Source organism: Kryptolebias marmoratus, linkage group LG18 (assembly GCF_001649575.2).
Source record: "Kryptolebias marmoratus isolate JLee-2015 linkage group LG18, ASM164957v2, whole genome shotgun sequence".
In the NCBI taxonomy this organism is placed as follows: domain Eukaryota; kingdom Metazoa; phylum Chordata; class Actinopteri; order Cyprinodontiformes; family Rivulidae; genus Kryptolebias; species Kryptolebias marmoratus.
Genome location: NC_051447.1, coordinates 17504982 through 17523962, shown reverse-complemented (window position 1 = coordinate 17523962; position 18981 = coordinate 17504982). Strand labels below are relative to the sequence as shown.

The following is an 18981-nucleotide window of genomic DNA, read 5'->3' as shown; positions in this document are numbered from 1 at the left end:
TTTCTCCAAGGGGGGCTATAAATCCAAAATAGACATATACCAAAGGTTCTGGTATATGTCTATAATGTGATATCTCATATATGTTTTGGACCAAAACATCTACTAAGGTATCACACCTGTGTATTTACATGAATTAAAGCAACATTATAATGTACATATAAAGGCACAAGTGCTTCCTGAACACCAATACTTACAAAGACGGAGGCCTGTAGGACACATTTAGCGTTTATAAGACCTGTTTTCTTTCTTATTTTTCAAAACTTTACCAAAGAAAATACATCAAAGCTGGTTTTATGGTGAGAGCGCTCACTACGTCACGTATTCTGCACGTAGATCTGATGTCTCACTCCGATTAGAATTCAAAACCCAAACATTTTAAGTTTTTAGCATAAATGTTCTTAAACTAATTATTAACTATGAACTTATTTATATAACTTAGTCACGTAATGAACTTATTGCTGTCTTTGAATAAAAGGCAGCTCACCCGCGGCTCGACTTTTCAATCAGGCGAACTTTATGACAGACGGATGTGACGTCAGCCCGCGGCGGGAGTCCCACGCTCCGGCAGCGGGAGGCGGAGTCAGCTCTGGGCGCAGGAGAGGAGCGCCCTGAACCGTCCTATCTCTTGTACTGAAGAGGAGCTACTGCGCATGTGCAACTTTTAACGAGAGTCTACAGACAAAGATTTTTGCGCCCCGGGGCGGAATACGTCACCAATGAACGAAACAACTTTACTGATCATTAACTATAAAATATTTATCTTACACAACTAAAAAGATATATACATATATTTCAGCAGGTGGTGCAAACTTCATTTTAGACCATTACGTTGTGTTCCATGGCTACCTGCGAAATGTAAGCAGCAGCAGCTAGCTGTAGCACTCCTGGTGTGGTAACTTTTCTGACAGAAAGAAGCACAAATTTCTATAAAAATGTGGAAACTGTCGCTTCAAGTAACTCTAATGGTTCTGGGCCCCGCTCTGACTAGCCGTTAGGTCCTCAGTCGGTCAAAATTAAACTCCGTTTATCCAAGTTGAGGTCGTTTTAAAGCGCTACCTGCAACAGGTAAGATATTAATTGTTCCCAACCTGCTTCCAAATATCTGGTCGTTTAATTCAGGACATTCAAGGCGTTTCAGGAATAAAACTCGTGACTTTTTGAGTATTTTTTATTTATTTTTCTCCGTCTGACTCGGTTCAGTTCCTCCCTGTGATCGGTCCGCCTCTCGAACCTGCAACAAAACGGCTGTTTTAGTTTGAATGATAAAAAGTTGTTGTTGTTAATCCATAAAGCTCGCACGGAACGACCAGGACGGCTGCGGCAGCGTGAATAAACGCCGTTAATGATTAACGGTAACGATGTTCTCTTTGTCTCTGTTCTCCGCAGTTTGTGTTCTGTACACGCAGGGGATGGGCAACAAGGAGTGGAGGGAGGTCAGTGACGTTCCTTTCTGCCTCTGAGGTCAGGCTCTCTGCACCGAGCCGAACCTTCTCGCCTCTCTGCTGTTATATCAGCTAAAGAGCTAAAGAGTATTTCGACGCAGCTCACCTGGAAGAGAAACGATATTTTAAAAAAATGGTCTTAACTGGACGAGCGGATTTTATCTGGAGGTTTATTTTGTCCGTCTGTCACTTCTGAAGCCGAAATGTTCAAGTTCAAACAACTAAACTTAGCAAAACAGTTGCTAAGCTAGAATAAGCTAACCACTAGCTAAAAGATAGGAGAGCTAAAGGCTGTAGTTGGATAAACTGTAGCTAAGAACAAAAATATGGTAAACCGAAGCTAAACTGAGCAAAGCCATCGCTAAAATTAGTTAAACTGTAATTAAAGGCTAAAATAAGCTAAATGGTAGCTAAAAGCTAAGAGACTAAACAAAAGCTAAAAGCTAAAATTGCCAAAAACTGTTGCAAAAAGCAAAAAACGGCATAAGAAGACAAAGTGGTTGAAGCAGATTTTAAAGAGAACAATGTTTTATATCTCGATGTTTTTCTGTAAGGAGTAAACCGAACGGAAGCTAAAATAAGCTAAACATTAGCTAAAGTACTAAATAGTAGCTGAAGGCTAAAATTATATAGACTTTAGCTAATACCAAAAATATGCTAAAGCATTGCTAACAATAAGCTAAACTGTTTTAAAAGCTAAAATAACCTAAACAGTAGCTGAAAACAAAACCGAGCTAAACCACAGCTACATTTAGCAACACTGTAATTAGAGCTAAAATGGCAAAACAGTAGCTAAAACCTTAAATTAGCAAAGCCGTAGTTGAAAGCTAAAAGTAGCGTTGGGTTATTAAAAAGGAGCTCTGACGTTCTGACTCAGCGTTCATAAATGTAATTATTAATATGAAGTTTATCGGTTAATTAAAGCGTTGGAAGCTGCAGATTTCGGTTGATTTAGGCGCCGGACCACAGGTGGATGGTTATAAAAAGCCCAGGTCGGCTCTTAATTATGACGACCAGTTGCTCCATAATTAATAAATGCCAAACGGCGCCCTGCCCGACCTCCCCGTCGACTCGAACCTGGAGCCGAAAGCCTCCAAGACTAAAACACACCAAAGAGCTTTCCTGTTTTCCTGTTCTCTTCTCATTTCTCCCTCCTCTTTGTCGGTAGTTCGGCAGAACGGAGGTGATCGACAACACGCTGAACCCGGACTTCGTGCGGAAATTCATTTTGGATTATTTCTTCGAAGAGCGGCAGAACCTCAGGTTTGACTTGTGAGTATGACTTCCTGAGAATATTCCCTGAGCTGGTGTTTCAGCTCACATTTTGAGGGCCACTTCCAGCTGTTTTAAATGGAAAACATGCAGACTTTGTCAGGGTTTTGATTTATTTAACCTGCAAAGAAAGAATCACACCGGAGAGGCTCGTTGTCTTTTTGTGAAGGCCTTCGCAAAGAGGAGAAATTCCACAACAGCTCCTAACGGCGTGCTGTCCAGGAAGTTCTGGCCCCTTACTTGGGCTTTCTCTTTTATTAAAGGAAGAAGAAAAAAGGGGTTGATCTGAGCCGGGCAAACCCAGTTCAGACCATAGTTTAAACATAAGCATAACAAAAACACAGCCAGATGGTGTCTCTGTGTTCGTGTCTCAATATTATCTCATCATTCAAAAACTCATAAAAGGAACAAAATGTTAAATTTAGAAAACATAAAAATAAGAAGAAAAACATGGTTAAAATAGAAAACATTAAAATAACACAAATTGAGAAAGCAAATTAAAATGAAATCATGGAATCATTTATGAGTTGAAAATTCAGAAAGAGAAATATGAATTGAGAAATAGAAAACACAAAAACGAACGACTTAAATACATCCATCAATTTCTGAAACCTTAGTTGTGAAAACATCAGTTTTAACCGCTGCAAGAAATGCTTAAATAAAATATTTTATAGTTTTTGTCAAGTTACTAAAAGTAAAAATGCAGGAAAAATACAAATTTAATCAGATTTTGAAAATATTTGCATGCAATGCTGCAAAATCTGTTCGCGCTCTGAGTGTGTGTTGGGAATCACTCTCAGCTACCACCCCACCAAATTTTAGCTCCAAATTCACAAGTTGCATTAATCTTGGTGGCTGCGGCGGCCATATTGAATTGGATTTGAATCCAAAAAGCAAACCAATAAGCGGTTACGTTTTGAATCATGAAGAGCCGTCGAGTGGAGATATTTTGCAACGGTTGATCGCACGAAATGCAAAAAACATTATCGCCCGCCGCTGAAAGTCAAACTTTAAGATGGTTTCCTTTAAATCTTTTTGTTTTTAAGCCTCCAGGCTGCATCCGGCGGGTCGTCAGAGGGCTGCATCTTTGTCGCCGCGCCGCCCAGATCACAGTTTCCCCTTAATTCCGCGGGGATTTTAACGGCTTCGTTTCTGACATTAATGAGACGATAATCTGCGAACCCGTGCAGCCGCGACCGGAAACCGAGTCGAAGCTGGACTCGTGGGAGGAGGACTCGGCGTGTCTGTGAGGAAGGAAGGGAAACGGAGGGAAAAATAGTTTCTGTGGGAGGAAGTTTCGTCTATATTTGTTCCATAAATTATTATTATTATTGTTCTGCTATAAAGCCAGGACGACAGCTTCGAGCCTTCTCGTGTTTTCTTGGTAGACTTGGTGGCAAGATGGCGTAAAAACTAACAAACGGATCTGAGGAAATCTTCAGGAAATGTTTTAATCGTCACAACAAACAAGTCTTTACATTTCGCTGGTGCTCAGGTCAAAGGTCAAGGTCATGCGTTATGGTGGACGCAGCTGGACGCCTCGGGTGTGATCCCTATTGATTTCAAGGTCACTTGTGAAGGCTCGTTTTTCAATTTCACTTATTTTAAAATCTCAGGATATATATATATATATATATTTTTTTTTTTTTTACTTCAGTTAAGGTGGTTTTGTCGGTTTGTTTGCCCGTCTGTTAGCAAGACTACCTTAAAAGCTAATGAACGGATTTTGTTTTGGGGAAATGTTGGTCTCGTCACAAAAAAAACTAAAAAAACAAGTGATTAAATTTTGATTCTAAACCGAATCGTACAAGAGTTCAGTTCGCGTCGTTGACCCTAAAGCAGTGGTGCCCAATCCTAGTCCTGGAGGGCCTCCATCCTGCAGGTTTCAGATGTTTCTCTGCTGCCACACACCTGATCTGAATGACTGAGGCATTAACAGGCTTCTGCAGAACTTGAAGACCTGCTGAAGAGCAGAGAAACATCTAAAACATGCAGGACGGTGGCCATCGAGGACCAGGATTGGACACCGCTGCCCCAAGGCCTTGGCGGAGGTTTGCTCTCCAACTGCATCCTTTATTTTCTGCATATCTGCTCAAATATAACGGCCGATAAGGTGGTTTGCGTCACCAGTTTTGAAATAATTTGTCTCGGTTTCCTAATTGGAGCCTTTTGCTTTTTGCGCCCTCACTGGATGTCTAATCTGCCGCGGTTCGGAGCGGACGTGTCGCCGGGTCGCCTCTTCCATGCACATGCTTTGTGACCACGGCAACAGTGTGGGTTTTCGTGCGTTCGTTTGAATGTAACGGGTAACCATAACAACCAGGGTTTCAGGGGATGTTGGTAGAGATATAGGAATGAACAGGGAGGGGGAAAAAAAGAGGATTTATCCTTTATTATCTGCTCTGCCGGTTCTGTTTGCAGTCGGTCAGTTTACGTATTTTTAAACACAAACGGACCAATGACAACCTGTTTCTACTTCTTTTTTATGCACAGACAAAGAGCACACTCAGTTTAACTGGAACTGTGCGCACATTTACAGCTTATATCGTTTATTTTGCACAGTTTGTACCGAATGCAAAGATGGTTTTATCGCCCTCAGCGACAGGGGAAGGCGATAAAAGGCTTTACTGAGCTAAAGTTTAAGGTGGTGGCAACTGAGAGTCATCCCCAACTTATCCTCCAATATGTTTTTGAAAACTTTGCAATTAACTAAGGGAGTCAACTCTGTCTGTCAGCAAAATATCACATAAATAACTGGATAGGTTTTAATGAAAGTCTGAGTAATCACTGGATCTGTAACCGTTAACTTTAGGGAGTCACCCTTAATCAAGATGGCTGCCACAGCTAATCAACATCAGCCAACGCAAAATATGTTATAAGGTTATAAGGTGGTAGTAGCTGAGAGTCATCCACAACACATACTCTGAGCGTAACTATAACTCCCTCACTTCCTATCTTAAGATGCTCAATTATAAGATGATGGCTCGTAAGAAAACCCAATTCAAGATGGCTGCCACAGCCAACGGGCTTACCGAACACAAAGTTTGCTGTCACCCTTCCAGTTTTACAGATATTCAGCTCATGTTTGGGGTGGTAGTAGCAGCACAAACTCTTAAAAGCATCTCACAAAATTAAAAAATCGATGGCGCATATTTGTCTCATTCACAGTTTGACCAAAACAGCTAGGCCTTTAATTCCAAAAAGTTCTTTCTAACGTTCTCACTGTTCCAAATTTAGATGCGTAGTTTGAATTTTCTTTAACCAATTAGGTCCCTTTAGCAGAAAATGAGATAAGAAAAGTAAAGAAAGTTGGATTTAATCTGGTCTTTATCAGCTTTCGCATCGTTTCTTTTAATTTTGATCAAACTCTTGGCTCATTTTCATGTTTTGGACCTCTGTTGTGTGAGGATCTCCAGGTCTTTGTGGTCGAAAGGCTCCTTTTAGGCGTCCCTGTGGTCTTTGGTTTGCTTCGCGGCCATCTTTGTTGAGGTCCTTGGGGATGCCACGCCTCACTGACGCTGAACCTGTTCTACCAAATCCATTTGATCTGATATCGTGATCATCGTAATACAGTCACGTGACCTTTCACGTCGTTTCCATCTCTCTATCTGGAATCATAACATTTTTCTTCATAATGCGCCCCAAACTACAGTCAACCGCGGTCCCTGCGGTGTGGATATTAAAAATCGGGACCTGCCTTCGGTCCTTACAAGAACAGAAATCTCCCAATGAGGTGTTTCTACCTTGAGTCACCTATGAAACCAAAAGAAACTTCAATAACATGCGAAGAAACGCAGCTTAAGAGACCACAACGACTTGCAGAACGAGTCGAGAACCTTTACGACTCCGTTTACTGGAAGGAAAGCCAAAGATCTGACGACAAACAAAGAAACGAGAAACTATTCGCACCCGAGCAACCTGTTGTGGAACGAGGAGCGAGAAGAAACTAATTGGTACGAGAAAAACTGGTTTTTAGAGTAAAACAGAAAGTAAACTGACTGGAAGATCCCAGAAACCTGCAAACGAGGCCAGGAAAGACCAACGACTCGGAGCGCACGGACCAGGAAAAGGTGAAACGTCGCCGTGAAACAGATGGACGGCAACAATATGAGGTCGGGCCCAGGTGCTGAGGCTGACACCCGGGATGTCCCGTTCATCATCCTGAACGTCTCAGAGAAAACCAAAATTGCTTTTTATGTCTCTCTGAATGTATCACTCGGCAGAGGGTCATTCTTTTCTTTTTGAAACGATCGGAGCTGCGAAATGATCTCAGATTGCCGAGCGAACGGTTGCTCTGATGACTCCCCCCTTTTCTCCGGAGCCAGAGGGAGCCTTTCGGGGCAAAAGCCATCCTTCAGAAAAAAATTATGTCTATGAGGGGCACTGTGGGTGAAATTTAAGGCATAAAGCATGGACGCCTAAAATGCTTGGGAGGGAACCCAAACTAGAAAATATTTGATGCATTAAAGGGTTAAAAGGTGCCATTTCAGCTGCTGCATTTATCCACTTTCTTCTGTAAAACCCAAGAATACTTTGGGATTATTGCAATAATCTAAGATGGCAAAATTTAGACATTTTGCTGTTTAAAGAGGATAAGAAGTGTTAAAAAAACGTTAAGAGCGTGAATGCTGAATGACTCGAAATTTGTTGAGAAAAACAATTACAACAAAAGCTTCAATTAACCGCCGTTAGCAGAACTCTAAGATATGCTAAATGGTATCAAAAAGCTAAATTTAGCAGAACATTAAAGAGAGCATTCAAAGAGGATCTGTTTCTTTCAGTGAAGAAGAAAAAAAATTGGAAATAAAGTTAAATATTCCAGAAAGTATTAAAAGATCTAAAATCAAAAATTCTTTGGATATAAAAATGGTTAAAACAGCTAAAGGTTTAGTTCCAAAAAGGCTAAGAAGCTACAAACAGGAAGACAAAACAAAAACATCCACGCAGTAAAAAAATAAAAGAAATGTTGACGCTGCTGTCGGGGGGGGGAATTAGGCTAACTTCATGCTAACCTCAACCCCGAACAAATGGCCGCGGTGTGAAAACTAAAAGTTTTAAAACTCCTGGATTGTACGCAGCAGGAGCGTCTGTAGACACGTAAACATTTGGCAGTTTGTAGGCGACATGCCAAGTTAAAACAAGACGTCGCTTTCAGTTCTGAAGGAAAGAATTCTGCTCTCCGGGGTGGTTGCCATGGAGATTCCCGCCCTTTTTTGGGGAGGGGGGGAGGAGCATAAAGAAGAGGGGCAGAAACGCAAACTAAAACGTTTATTGAGTGGCAGAAGGCTGTTGTTGATGTGACAAATTAAAGAAAACTTCCACTTTGAATGAGAAAATTCTACGATTGTGAGGAGAATTTGTGATTTGTGATAAACTCTGTAGCCGTGAGAGAAATTCTGGGTGAAAGAAGACAAAAAATACCAAATTTCTGATGCATAAAACTGCACAAGAAGTTTAAAGTTTGTGGGATTAATACGTTTTTGGAAAGTTCTGGCTGCTTAAAATGTAGTTGTGGCGCTCTAAGTTTGAATATTTAGTTGTAAAATTACCATAAATAATAAAACCTTTCTTTTTTTCCACAGTCACAGTTTAAAGGTATCAAAGTGACAGTTCGGTTATTTAAAGTCCAACTTTTGGGGCTATTCCAAAGCTGCAGGAGAAAGAAAGAGAGAGTGATTTGAAACGGAATCGCAGCCAAATATCGGGCGGTGCTTTGATGCTTTTATGCCTCGGCACCTTTTTAATAAACCCTGACTCATTTCCCTCCCAGCGTAGCATTTATTAGGTTCCGCCTGCCTCGGTAGTGTTCACGTCGGCTTCACAATCATATGTACAACTACCAATTAGTCCTTTCAGTGTCAGTTTAATGGCCGTCATGGCGGGGAATGGAAAACCCGGAGCGTACAGCGAGACGCTCGCTGACGGGCTGCTCGGCCCCGTTCCCCATTTACCGATCCCAGCTGAGACGCTGCCGCTCTTCATCGCTTACTAACGCGCTGACCTTCTCCCCTCCTTATCTCCGTAGGTATGATGTCGACTCGAAGAGCGCCAACCTTTCAAAACACGTGAGTGCTTTTCTCGTTCTGAACGCCATCTGACCTTTACGGTGAGCGTATGCATCACTTAGCGGGATAACGGCACGTACCGTGGCAAGGCTGTCGGTCATTTAGCAGTTAAATATGACCATCCTGCTTCTCTGATTAAAGTGAAATGTATTTATCAGTCCCTCCAGGATTTCTCGGGCATTTTTTGTGATTGTTGCGGCTAAAATGCCTGATTTTGCGGGGCATTTTCCTAAAAGTTTAGATTTTTTTAGATGTGAGGAGAGCTGCAGACCAGGGACTATCCAGAAATGGTCATGAATGTCAGTTTAGAAGCTATCAAAGTTCTCAAATAAAGCACCTTTTGAGAATGTCAGTGTTTGTTGGGAATTCTTACAAAACTAGGAAGTATCTTTGGTTTATATATTAAAAGGCCTGTAATCATGATAAAATACAGCCTTTATTAACGATGTTATACGGCTTTTAATCATGTACGATGCAGGCTGTAATCACAATAATGTTCACCTTTAAATCATAATAAGATTCGGCCTTTAATCCTGATACAATACGGCTTTTAATCTCAATATAATTCAGCTTCAAATGACAAAGATTCAGCTTTTAATCATGATAAAATCTGGCCTTTAATCACGATAAGATTGGGCCTTTCATGGTGATACAATATGGATTTTAATTGTAATTAATACAGATTTTTTATGGCTTTTGACCACATAATGGCATTTAATCACAATAAGATTTAAGAAGTTTGATCCAAATCATCCAAAGCAAAGGAACCATTTTCACTCAGCTGCTTCCTTTTTTTTGGCTTTTACCTGATTTCCGTGTTTTGGATGAAGCCCATAAATATTTGCACGCCTGCTGGATCTTCGGTTATTTGGTCAGAATTGGTTCACAGGTGCAGTTATTTGAAAAGCCGGTGCTTTTATCTACAGCCACAAAGTGACATCATGATGTCATTCTTTGTCTAAAGGAGATAAATGGATTTAATGTTTTGCCAAAAAAAAAAACGGGTTGGGCTGACGTTATGATTAATCCGAGCTGGTGTTTGGCTGTGCTCAGCGTGGAAATTAATTTAAGTGAGTAAGCAATCGTAAAAAGTGGTCGTATTTCTGCCCAGTTTGGCCTCCTGGAGAGCGCAGCCAGCCACTTTGGCTTCGCCCCCGAGGCGACGCCCTCCAGGTCGTAACTCTCAGCGAGCCGAGCGGCGAGACGGACAGGGAAGAAGTGAGACTCGGATATTGAGCTTTTAAAACCAGTTTAACAGACTGATGCTGATGAGTTTCATCACTTCTTGGAAATCCTGAAGTAATCAAAAAGTGCTCAGGACTGTAGACCGCTGGGGTTCTTCATCCCGAATTTCTCACAAGCGAAGGAAAATCAGGCCAAACCAGGGGTTAGGCTTTTAAATCGATTGTGCTTTGACTTATTTTCTGTCACATATATATTCTGTTAGGAAGCTGAATCTTCACAATAAACCTGGCTAAAGTTTAAAGTAACAAGTTCAGACTTGCAGGCAGCTCCGGACTCTCGGTTCATGTTAGTTTTTAATTATTTTCAGCCTTTTCTGCAGTTTGCTGCAGAAAAGACACGGCCACTAATGCCCCTTTTACACCGGCTCTAATTCAAAAGTCCGGCTCTACTCAGCTCGGCTCGATAAAGAATGCATCGCGTTCCCACCGGCCAGTTTGGTCGGTAGCGGAGGGACGCCTCCTCGTGTTGGCCCTACTCCGAAGCAGGGACCAAAGAAGCAGGGACCGGCCTCGAAAAAATGCCGATGGAAACGTGCGCAAAGCAAGTGGAGTAGAGTGGAGCCGGGACCTTTAGAGCAGGTGGAAAAGGGGCATAAGTAAAAACAAGAAACCCAAAGAAATTATGTTTTAGTAAAGTGTGTGTGGCCTTATCTTTATTGCTGCAAAGGAACGTGAAAATAAAAGGAGTTTTATGTCTTTAACCAAAGCTTTTATTGACAACAGTTCTTCCTCGTTGCGATCTGTTTGGTTGCACCAAATATTTAGCAGCAGGGCTGCACAGTGAAGGATTAGGATGGTGCTAAATTATAATATTGGTGTCTTGCACGACTTCATAACTTTGACTTGTTGATAGTTTGAAACGTTAGGTTGTTTTCTTAACAAACCACAGCTTTGCTAATAAAAGAAGACATGTTTTATGGATCTATGCTGGCTTTTAGGGGTCCTAAAGGGGAATAAATGGTAACTAAAAATAAGAAAAAGGTCATCAGTAATGCAGTAATCAGGACGTTGCTCCGGTCTGGAGCTGAACGGAAAGTCTGCGTTCCAACCCTCATCCAGCAAGATGGAGATGGAGAGGTGGCCATCTTAAATCGGGTTGAATCCAAAAGTCAATTGGTTAATTTCTCTGAGTTTCCTCAAAACACACCCGGTGGTTCACGACGTGTTCTCCCGACACATGATCGCCCGCTTTTCATGGCGTCGGGCAAAGATATCGTAAAGATGATGACCAATCAGTGGCCTAGTAGTAGAGTGTCCGCCTTGAAACTGGGAGGTTGTTGGTTCAATCCCCGACCGAGTTATACCAAAGACTGTAAAAATGGGACCCATTGCCACCCCTGCTTGACACTCAGCATTAAGGGTTGGAATTGGGGGCGGGGTTAGATTCCCAAATGATTCCCGAGCGCGGCACCGCTCCCTCAGGGGGCGGGTCAAATGCAGAGAACAAATTTCACACACTCAGGTGGGAAAGAGGTTGTCAATTTTTTTTGTTTTAGTCTTTGTTGTTTTTTTTTTGCTAAAAGGCATTTTTGGCTCCATGCCTCTGGCGACTAATAAGTTAAAACATTTGGAAAAACTGGACACCTGAACACAAAGCGGGTTTTAATTCGTCTTAAAGGACTCTGAAATTAAAATGCATTCTGTGGAAACGCTGCACGAATTGTTCTTCGTTGAGTCGAATCTGCTTTCTTCTGATCAGAAACCCAATGAAGAATAATAATCAAAAAGCGTTTTCAGTGGACGACACTGAAAGATGTTCTTATTAAGAGCTGACGGATAGAACTCCAGATAACTGTTTCTTTACAAAGTCTGAGCCAAAAAGAGTTAACTTTTCTGATTTATAATAAAAGAAAACCGTGTTGTTGTTTGTACCAGCTGAAATCTTTGAAGCAGTGTCCATTTGTTTGAACTTTGTTTGCTTTAGATCCAAGTTCTTATTTATTTTTTTGGATTGGCTTTTTGCTGAACTTTTTAGTCTCTCGCCAACATCTGCTTTCATGCCCTGTAATTAGCCATTAGTTGCTCAGAGGCACTTTTCTGATGGACTTCATGCTGGCACCAGTTTGCAGCCGATGGGTGATTTATTTTTACTGCGGTCTTTCGTCATAAACCGAGGAAAAGATCATAAAGATGTGTCCCGGTCCTCCTTCGTAATCTTGTATTGTGGACAGAACGGACAAATAAAAGGGAAGCTAAAACAGTCCGCCCGCATGCTGCTCTTATGATGATGATGTCTAAACAAATAGGCCGCTGCAGAACGACTAAGAGAAGCTTTGAATCAATGAAGCAGGAGAATCCATTATGTTGGCGTTGCTTGAAGCTGCCCCAGTCCAAAATTAGACACGCAGACGGACAAATGGCCTCACCTGCTTTTAACAGATTAAAATGCTTGTTTTTATTCTGGGACGCCCAACTATTGGTTGAGGCAGTGAGTCCCAACCCTGGTCCTTGAGGACCACCATCCTGCAGGTTTTAGGTGTTTCTCTGCTCTTCAACAGGTCTGCGATGTTCTGCAGAAGCCTGTTAGTCACTTATTCCTTCAAAACCAGGTGTGTCGGAGCATTGAAACAACTAAAACCATGCAGGACGGTGGCCCTGCAGGACCGCTGGGTTAAAAGGGAGGGGTGGGGTGGGGGGTTTGCTGTGAGGTTTGTGACGTTTTTAACCAGTTCACTTCCTGACTCCGCAGGACTTCCTGGGCCAGGCTCAGTGCACCCTCGGAGAGGTGGTCGGATCGTTGGGCAGTCGCTTGGAAAAGCCTCTCGGGTGAGTCTGCGTGCACGCTAACCATCATTATCTAACTCACAGGTGTAAAACTCCGTTCCTCGGGGGAACTCTGTCCTGCATGTTTTAGACGTGTTCTCGCTTTAAAACATCTGGTTTAAATGGACGACTTGTTGCCGTGCTCCTGGAGAACCTGATGATTTGGTGAGGAGGTGATTAAACCGTTTGAATCAGGTGTGTTGGAGCAGAAAAACCTAAAAACTCCCAGGACAGCGGAGCCTCAAGGCCTGGAGTCTGACGCCCCTGATCTAACTGATGGTCAGTCAGACCCGGAGCCGGCGTCCCGAACAGCCGAGGCGCTTCTTTAGGGACTTCCTGTGTTTAAATGCCGACTCCTGCTTTCCAAACTTCATCTGTCACATCTCCATCCTCCAACTTTTCACGTGTTGTTTTTATTTTTACACCTGGCCTGTGGAGGTAACGGCAATGAAAAGTGGGGAAAACTGCTTTAAATCTTTAAGTTTAGTGAATAATGATGTGTTCATCATTAGATCATCTGAAAACTAAAACTCCTGCAACGAGTTGACGCGTTCAGGAAAAAAAAACCCCAGTAAATCCACAAGAAAGACTTAAATCCTGAGTGGAGAGAAATGTTCTTGTGGTGTCGGGGAGTTCTCCAGCTGTGACATGTTCTGTGCACTTTGTGTGCAGCTTGTAATTGGACTCAAATTATATAAAGTTCGCTTTTTTTAAACAACCGTTTCTGTGGAAACTAAGCTAAGAAAATGCTGCAAAGCTGCAGTCGCTGCTAATATAAAAACTTGCATACATGTCCTTAAATATGAAAAGGCTTATTTATTTATTTTTTATTTTCTTTTAGGAAACAAACACCATCTTCAGCTGTAAGATGAGAGATTTTGATGATTAATTTTCCATTGAATGGTAAATTTGTAGATTTTGTTAGATTCGATTGGGCTGTAATGGCATCTTTTGGCGCCTTCACACCGTGACCTGGGTTTGCAGGAACCCTGGTCTCTGAGGAGGAATTAGGGGTGCAGTTCGGGTGTCTCGGTTTCCTGTTCGTGAGAGTTGACAGGATGAGGCGAGGGACGAACCAACGCGTCGAGGCTGTGGAGGTGGAGAAGCTGAGCCGAAAGGTGATGCTCTCGATTCGTGGTCACGGCTGAAAGTTTGAGATCCTGGACCGAAGCGGTTGATATGTAGAGTCAATTTAGAGCAGGGGTCTCCAATCCTGGTCCTCAGGGCCACCATCCTGCAGGTTTTCCTTGTTTCTCTGCTCCAACACACCTGATTCAGGTTAAATCACCTCTTCATGTTCTGCAGAAGCCTGTTAATCACCCATTGATTCAGATCAGGTGTGTTGGAGCACAGGAACAAGTAAAACCTGCAGGATGGTGGTCCAGGACCAGGATTGGCCACCCTTGCATTAGAGAGCAAGGAGCTCTAATCCAGGTGGAGCTTGGAGCAGTAAAAGTAGTCAGCTCAGATGACTGCAGGGATTGGATTTCCTCTTCGGCCTGGGAATGCTTTGGGACCCCCCCTGGAGGAGCTGGAGAGTATTTCTGTGGAGAAGGATGTTGGTATTCAAATGAGTGGTTAAAAAAGGTGGCTGGATCGAGTTTTTCTTAACCCTTTTACACCTAAGCCTAAAAGTGCTGCCTGGATTATTTTACTGTACAAAACCTATAAAATATCCCGTGAGTCAGTACCGGTACTTTTGGCCCATTTTTCTATAATACTTCCTGCTTTGTTGCTTTTTTTTCCCACCCCTCTTTGCACGCTGGGGCCGTTTCGTAAGTTTCCTGCAACCGCAGGATTGAGCTAACCATTATAACAACTTTACAACTTCTAGGCTTCCAGAAACTGTTGGAATTTTTCCGCTAACACGAACCGTTGCGTAATTACCTCAATGCAAAGAGAGCTTGTCTAAATGTGTCGTCGGTGACGCGGCGGTAGTGAAAGGGTTAAAGAGCCCGACTGCATTAAACTGAATCTACGATCTTAAAGAAACTCTCTCAGGGAGTAATCATCGGACGTACGTCTACAACCGATTTAAAGTTTGAAATTACCCCAATCCAAGATGGTCGCCAGCGCTGGTGAACACCAGCGAATCCAGAAATGGTTGCAACTCGGTCGGTTTCACAGGTGTTTAGCTGAATTTTGTTGTGATGGTATAGAAATGACAGGCCCGAGGAAGGTTGTTGGAGCTGAAACACGAGGGGAGGTGTTTTAGAAAAAGAGTCCACGACGCACGCAATAAAGTCGAATTCAGTTCTGGGAGTGATGCAACACCCAGTTCAATCAGCTCAAGGCGTTCAGACCTTTCATTAAAAACGAATTGCCTCGGCGCGCACCTCCAGAGGTGGCCCGGGCCTCTTTTATCCACACACGTTCGGTAGTCCGAACACGATCCGTCCCGAGCCCCGCCGTAGGACCTCCCGATGAACTGTAATGACCCCACACAAGCAGCAGTTATTACCTGGACGTCTCGGGGTTAAAACATTAAAGATGATGATTGCAAAGGTTTTAATGAACCCTTTATTTGTATCCCTTTCAAGAAAAATGTCATTTTTATCAGGATTTTATTAGTTAAAGTGGATTCCAGGATGTTTAACGGGTGAGTTTCTCTTCAGTTTGTTTGTTCTGATTGTTTTAGGCCTGATTGGGCCCTCTGTGGTCACTGATTATAACCACCTTAATAAACACAGACCTCTTACAGACACATCGTTGTTAGATTTAATGGGTGACTTTACAGAAATGTGAGAAACCTACAACTCTCCAAGTCGGAGTTCCGATTTTTAGAGGCGATTTTTCCGACTTCGAGCTCCGAAATGTTGCTTTCAAGCGAAGCTGTGGTCCGAAACGCTGCTGAGCGGAGAGGAAGACCAAATTTGACTATTTATCTAGTTATTTAGTTTGTTTAAATGAATATTTGTATATGTTTCAATGGTCTCAAGCAGCCTGTAGATTGTCTCTGAGGGACGGAGACGATCTTATCCTGATGATGCTAAACTAAAGAAAACTACAGTAAGTTTTTATAACATCCAATCAAATTTTGTTAAAAGGGAAAGTTGTTATAATCTTAAGGGACTAGAGATGTTTGCAAAACCTAAAGTTGGGACAAATTTGAAGGACAGATTTACTTCAGTCAAAGGAATAAGATTATGGAACAATTTGGATAGTGATTATAAAAATGCTGTTTTAGTTAATTCGTTTAAAAGAATGCTAAAAGTTGATTTGTTAAAGAAATGTGAAATTGTATAATTTGTATTTGCAAGAGTTACTGTTTGAGGAGTTGAATTTGATTATTATTGTTTGAAATTAATATTATTTTAGAAAATAGAGGAAGATATTATAAGATTTTTTTTCTTCTTCTGCTACCTTTCATTTTATTTTATTTGTAATTGTATTTTATTTGTATTTATTTGTTGTTTTTTTTTTAAAGAAATGAATAAAGTTAAATTAAGTTAGTCTTAGATGCTGTTGGAACACAAATAAACACCATAATTAGGTTTATTTTTGTTTAAATGGAAAGGAAAGCGTAGTTTTGTACAATTTTTTTCATACATGCCCGTGTTTTAACTGTATAGATAAAAGATTTAGTAAGTTGCTGCAGATTATCAGATGCTGCATTTTGACAGTAAAAAGTAAAAAAAAAACATTTTTTTACGTAAAATATTTTTGGTTTCAGAGTTCAGAGTGATTTAGTGAAGAAATCAAATCTGTCAACATTCAGTCAAAACAAAGATTCAGAGACCGCAGCTGTTGCTGCCATCTTGCTGAGGTTGTGTGTGTGTGTGTGTGTGTGTGTGTGTCTTCATCAGACACTCACCTGCAGCCAGAGTCATTAGGGAGGCTCTTTAACAATTTTAATAAGGGCTAATTATAACTAATTACATTGTTCAATCAAACTCCAGCAGGCATTCGGATGTGTGTGTTTGTTTGTGTGTTTGTGTGTGTGTGTGTGTTGGACTGAGAGCGACCGACAACAACACGCAGGACCCACCGGCTGCAGGTTTTAAGGCTCCTCGCCTCCTCCACCTTTTGGGATCAGTTTAAAACTTCGACAGGAAATCGGTCAAAATAGATTTTCGCCATGAGTCAAAAATTGCGTCTTTTATTTATTTTTCTTTTTACCCACAAAAGTTCCTGAAGAAACGTAAATGCTGCCTTCCACTTGGTGCGGTTAGTTATGGCGGCCATGTTGAATCATAAAACACAAAAACGGCTCTAATTTAGTCATTTTTCTTTTACTTTAACAATCACAATCTTGATGCTTCTGAAAGTGATTTACAACAAGGTCTGAGAACTTTCCGAACGATATCATTGGATGTTCATCCAGAACTGATTAGCTTTTGGAGTGGACTCGATTCAAGATGGCCACAAATGTGAGGGTGCGCTACCGAGACTTGGCGCCATTTGTTGGAAACAACGGAAGCGCTGCAGTCAACGTTGGCCCTGTGTTGTTGCTGTTTTTTAAACTTACGGGGATTCTCCTGAGACTTCAGGAAGAGAGGCGCAGTGGAAGAAATGCTCTGGATGCCACCATTGTTGCGCGGAGTAGGACAGCTGTTATCCGCCGGAGATTTCAGGCTTTACAGCGCCTTCAGCTGGGGGACAGACGGCAGAAACGTTGCAGGGTAAGCTAACGCTGTTGTTTATATAACTACCTTCGCTCTTTACGCTTGAATCTGGCCACACCTACGACAAATGAGTGAACAGGAGCTAAGCTTGCGCCACCCACGAAGCTGGCCCTACTCCGAAGCAGGGACCGAAAAAGCAGGGATCGGCCTCGAAAAAATGCAGGTGGAAACGCGCACAAAGCAAGACGAGTGGAGTGGAGCCGGGACCTTTAGAGCCGGTGGAAAAGGGGGCCTTAGTAAACACAAGAATGGCTAAAACTCAGTCAGTTTTGTTGCTATTGAGCTAAAAGTTGGTGTGGGAGTAGCTGAGAGTTTCCAACATACAGTTTTTAAAAGTTTGGTTTGCGAGGCGTGCGTTCCTTCAAGAGATGCTTCTTTCGTTTCACTCTCGAAAAACGGAGCTTCTTTTGTTGCCATAAACAGGATCTCTGTGCTGGTTTCAAGTGGTGTCGGGGTCAAAGAGAAGCTCTGGTAAACTGTTGAAAAGCAAAGTGGCTGACGGTTTTAGATCCAAGCCAGGAATACCCAGACAAAAGGCTGACGGCTGTGAGTGCAGGCCTGAATGTAAGCGTTTGTCTCTGCCTCTGCTGTGACATGGATTTTATGTCAGTTCTCCTTTTGTTGGAGAGAATTATGGTTTGCCTTCTCGGGGGGGGAAGAAAAAAAAGAAAGCGTGTGCGACTTTGCGTGTTGGTGTGTCAGGGGCACGACCGGGAACAGTCGGCTCAGCTCGTTATTAAAACGACAACTGATGTCTCATTCAGATCCTCTGCTTTTCATCGGGAATCTAATGAAAATGACATGCGTGCGGGTTACACCGGAGCCCAGACGTGGCCCAGACTTAATTAACCGTCTCTTGCTAGATACTGATTGCAAATCCATGCCTCTTGATTAGCGGATACACGGCTCTTCCTCTGTCAAACACACACACACACACCTACACACACACACACACACAGTCACAATGTGCAAGAAGAGACATATTGCTGAAGAACATCTCAACTTTGAAGTGTTTGAGTTCTTCCTTCTTAGTTTTTCTTTAATATTAGAGATTATTTTTTAAAATTCAATGTGGCATAAACGTTGACTTTTTTTATCACCCGTAACCAGAAGGCATCACTGGAGTTGACTCGATTAAAGATGGCGATCATAGCAAACATTAAAATGGCCGTGGTAGTAGCCGAGACTGATCCCTAACTTGTGCTATGAGCACCAACCATTGGAACCAACGGTTGGAACCAACTCTGGATGGATTTTCATGAAACCTTCGGAAAGTAATCGACGCTTCTGCATCTCCAACTGATTAACTTTGGGAGTGAAGCCCTTTTCAAGATGGCCGCCGCAGTCAACTCAGTTTAGCCAACAGAAAAACGGCTGCAACTCAGCTGCAGGGCCGTAGCTCCCACTGAGGACCCCGAGGTCCGGACCTCAGTGTTTTATAAAAACATGAATCCAAACAAGGCTTCTGAANCGGCGTGGTTCTCTGCGTAGCTCCACCAGTTTCCTGTAGGAGGCGCTGCAACTGTGTGCAGCTGCAGCCAAACTCAATGTCTACGAAGAAGAGCGCAGC

The 18981-nt window shown here is 42.4% G+C and overlaps 1 protein-coding gene across 1 annotated transcript in view; it reads left to right on the top strand.

The window, feature by feature from the left end:
- Nucleotides 1-18981, top strand: part of LOC108244036 (copine-8) — a 99181-nt gene that overhangs the window by 30322 nt on the left and 49878 nt on the right. The window contains exons 3-6 of the mRNA XM_017429884.3: nt 1387-1433; nt 2611-2714; nt 8740-8779; nt 12713-12789. Coding sequence (XP_017285373.1) covers nt 1387-1433; nt 2611-2714; nt 8740-8779; nt 12713-12789 — 268 coding nt within the window. The remainder of the gene's footprint in view (nt 1-1386; nt 1434-2610; nt 2715-8739; nt 8780-12712; nt 12790-18981) is intronic.